At 47.3% G+C, this 1,739-nt stretch overlaps 1 protein-coding gene across 1 annotated transcript in view; it reads left to right on the forward strand.

Annotated features, from left to right (window-relative positions):
* Positions 1-680: 680 nt before the first annotated feature.
* imp4 (IMP U3 small nucleolar ribonucleoprotein 4) overlaps positions 681-1,739 on the forward strand; it is a gene marked incomplete at its 5' end in the record, with an annotated part of 116,425 nt that continues 115,366 nt past the window's right edge. Inside the window, 3 exon segments of the mRNA XM_037679947.1 lie at positions 681-789; positions 904-987; positions 1,069-1,178. Coding sequence (XP_037535875.1) covers positions 681-789; positions 904-987; positions 1,069-1,178 — 303 coding nt within the window.

Raw genomic sequence — 1,739 nt, forward strand, 5'->3', positions numbered from 1 at the left:
CTTAACAGAGGAGGAGGCCTCAGATTTCCACTTTCAAAAACATATAATGCAACTTTAAAACAGATCCCCAGCCGGTTTTCACACCTGATGGGAACAGAGGGGCCTCGACTGTGAATTAGAGGAACAAAAGACCTACTGTTTAGGTTTTTTTAGGTGTGAACTGCCAATCTACATATATGTGTGTGTGTGTGTCTTATGTGTGTGTGTGTCTTATCTCACTCAGCCTTATGACCTGTATCTCTCACTCTCTGCTCTTTGAATTGAGAAAGCTCCTCGGATGAGGAGCGAAACGTCTTCTGTTACAAATAAAGTCCAGTTGTTTTTGTATTGAACGCTTTTTGAATTATCATTTATTGCAATTATTTCTGAGACAATTAATCTCCGAGCAACATTTGTTATTGTGACAGGCCTACTTGCACCCTGTTGTTTAATTGTTTCATCTTGCAATATCATTAATTGTTCACAAAAAAAATACATTTTAACAACAAGATCCCTTTGATGATTGGTATCAGTTATATAATTTTCAAACATTTTCCTGGCACTAGATTGGAACCCTGAAAACCAACTTGTATACATCAGTCACCAGTAACCTGACCACTGAGGGCGGTGAATTACAGGCACCAGGTAAACAACGAGTTCTTGAAGTTGACCTGAAGCTGTTTTTTGTGGTGGTATTGTAGCTTCGTCGTGAGGCGAGGCTGAGGCGGGAGTACCTCTACAGGAAGGCACAGGAGGACAGGCTGCGAACAATAGAGGAGAAGAAACATAAGCTGAAGGGCGCACTGGAGGGTGAGACGGGATGATAATCGGATTCCATTTTCCTCTTGCATTTTACATGAGTGATTAGCGCTGTAAATGTTTGTACCACAAATCATGCTGTAACATGTTTTGTCTTGACCGCAGACAATTGCCTCCTTCCAACTGAGGTACGCAAAGATGCTCTGCAACTGCAGAAACTACTGGAGTACGATGATGAAGGGGCAGAAGGCAAGTGTTGGCTCATTCCACCATTAGCAGGGCCTGTCAAATGTTCTTACATTCTTTAACCATCAGTTTGTTTCTGTGCAGGGGTCAGCTCACACATGGATGACGAGTATAAATGGGCTGGAGTAGAAGATCCAAAAGTCATGGTCACCACATCGAGAGACCCGAGCTCCAGGCTGAAAATGTTCGCCAAGGTCTGGCCCCAGTGTTTCCCCTACCATTATACAAGCGGGCGCCTCGCCCCATCTACCGACACCCCCCCCCCCCCCCCCCCCCACACCCCCACCTGTCAGCACTGACATAATGCTAAACTCTAAACTAACGGCTCACAATGCAGGTGTGCTAGGTAAAAAGCTAAAGGCAGCCTCTTCCTTCATGTTGAACCCTCACGCTAAATGCACCCCCACCACTCGAAAACTGTCGGTACAAATAGCGCACGGCTCAGATGTGCGTCTGTCTCTCCCCCGCCAAAACAAGCAAACAAAAAGTGTTGGTTCAGACAGCGCGCGGCTGTCTCTGTGTCCCCCACCCCCCATCTAAAACAGTTGGTTTAAACAGCACACTGCTGTCTCCGTGTCCCCCACCCCCCTAAAACAGTTGGTTCAGACAGTTCGCTGCTGTCTCTGTGTCCCCCACCCCCCCTCTAAAACAGTTGGTTCAGACAGCGCGCGGCTGTCTCTGTGTCCTCCACCTCCCCCTCTAAAACAGTTGGTTTAAACAGCACGCGGCTGTCTCTGTGTCCCCCACCCCCCCCC

This window comes from Nematolebias whitei, chromosome 8, assembly GCF_014905685.2.
Source record: "Nematolebias whitei isolate Nwh7 chromosome 8, NemWhi1, whole genome shotgun sequence".
Taxonomy (NCBI): domain Eukaryota; kingdom Metazoa; phylum Chordata; class Actinopteri; order Cyprinodontiformes; family Rivulidae; genus Nematolebias; species Nematolebias whitei.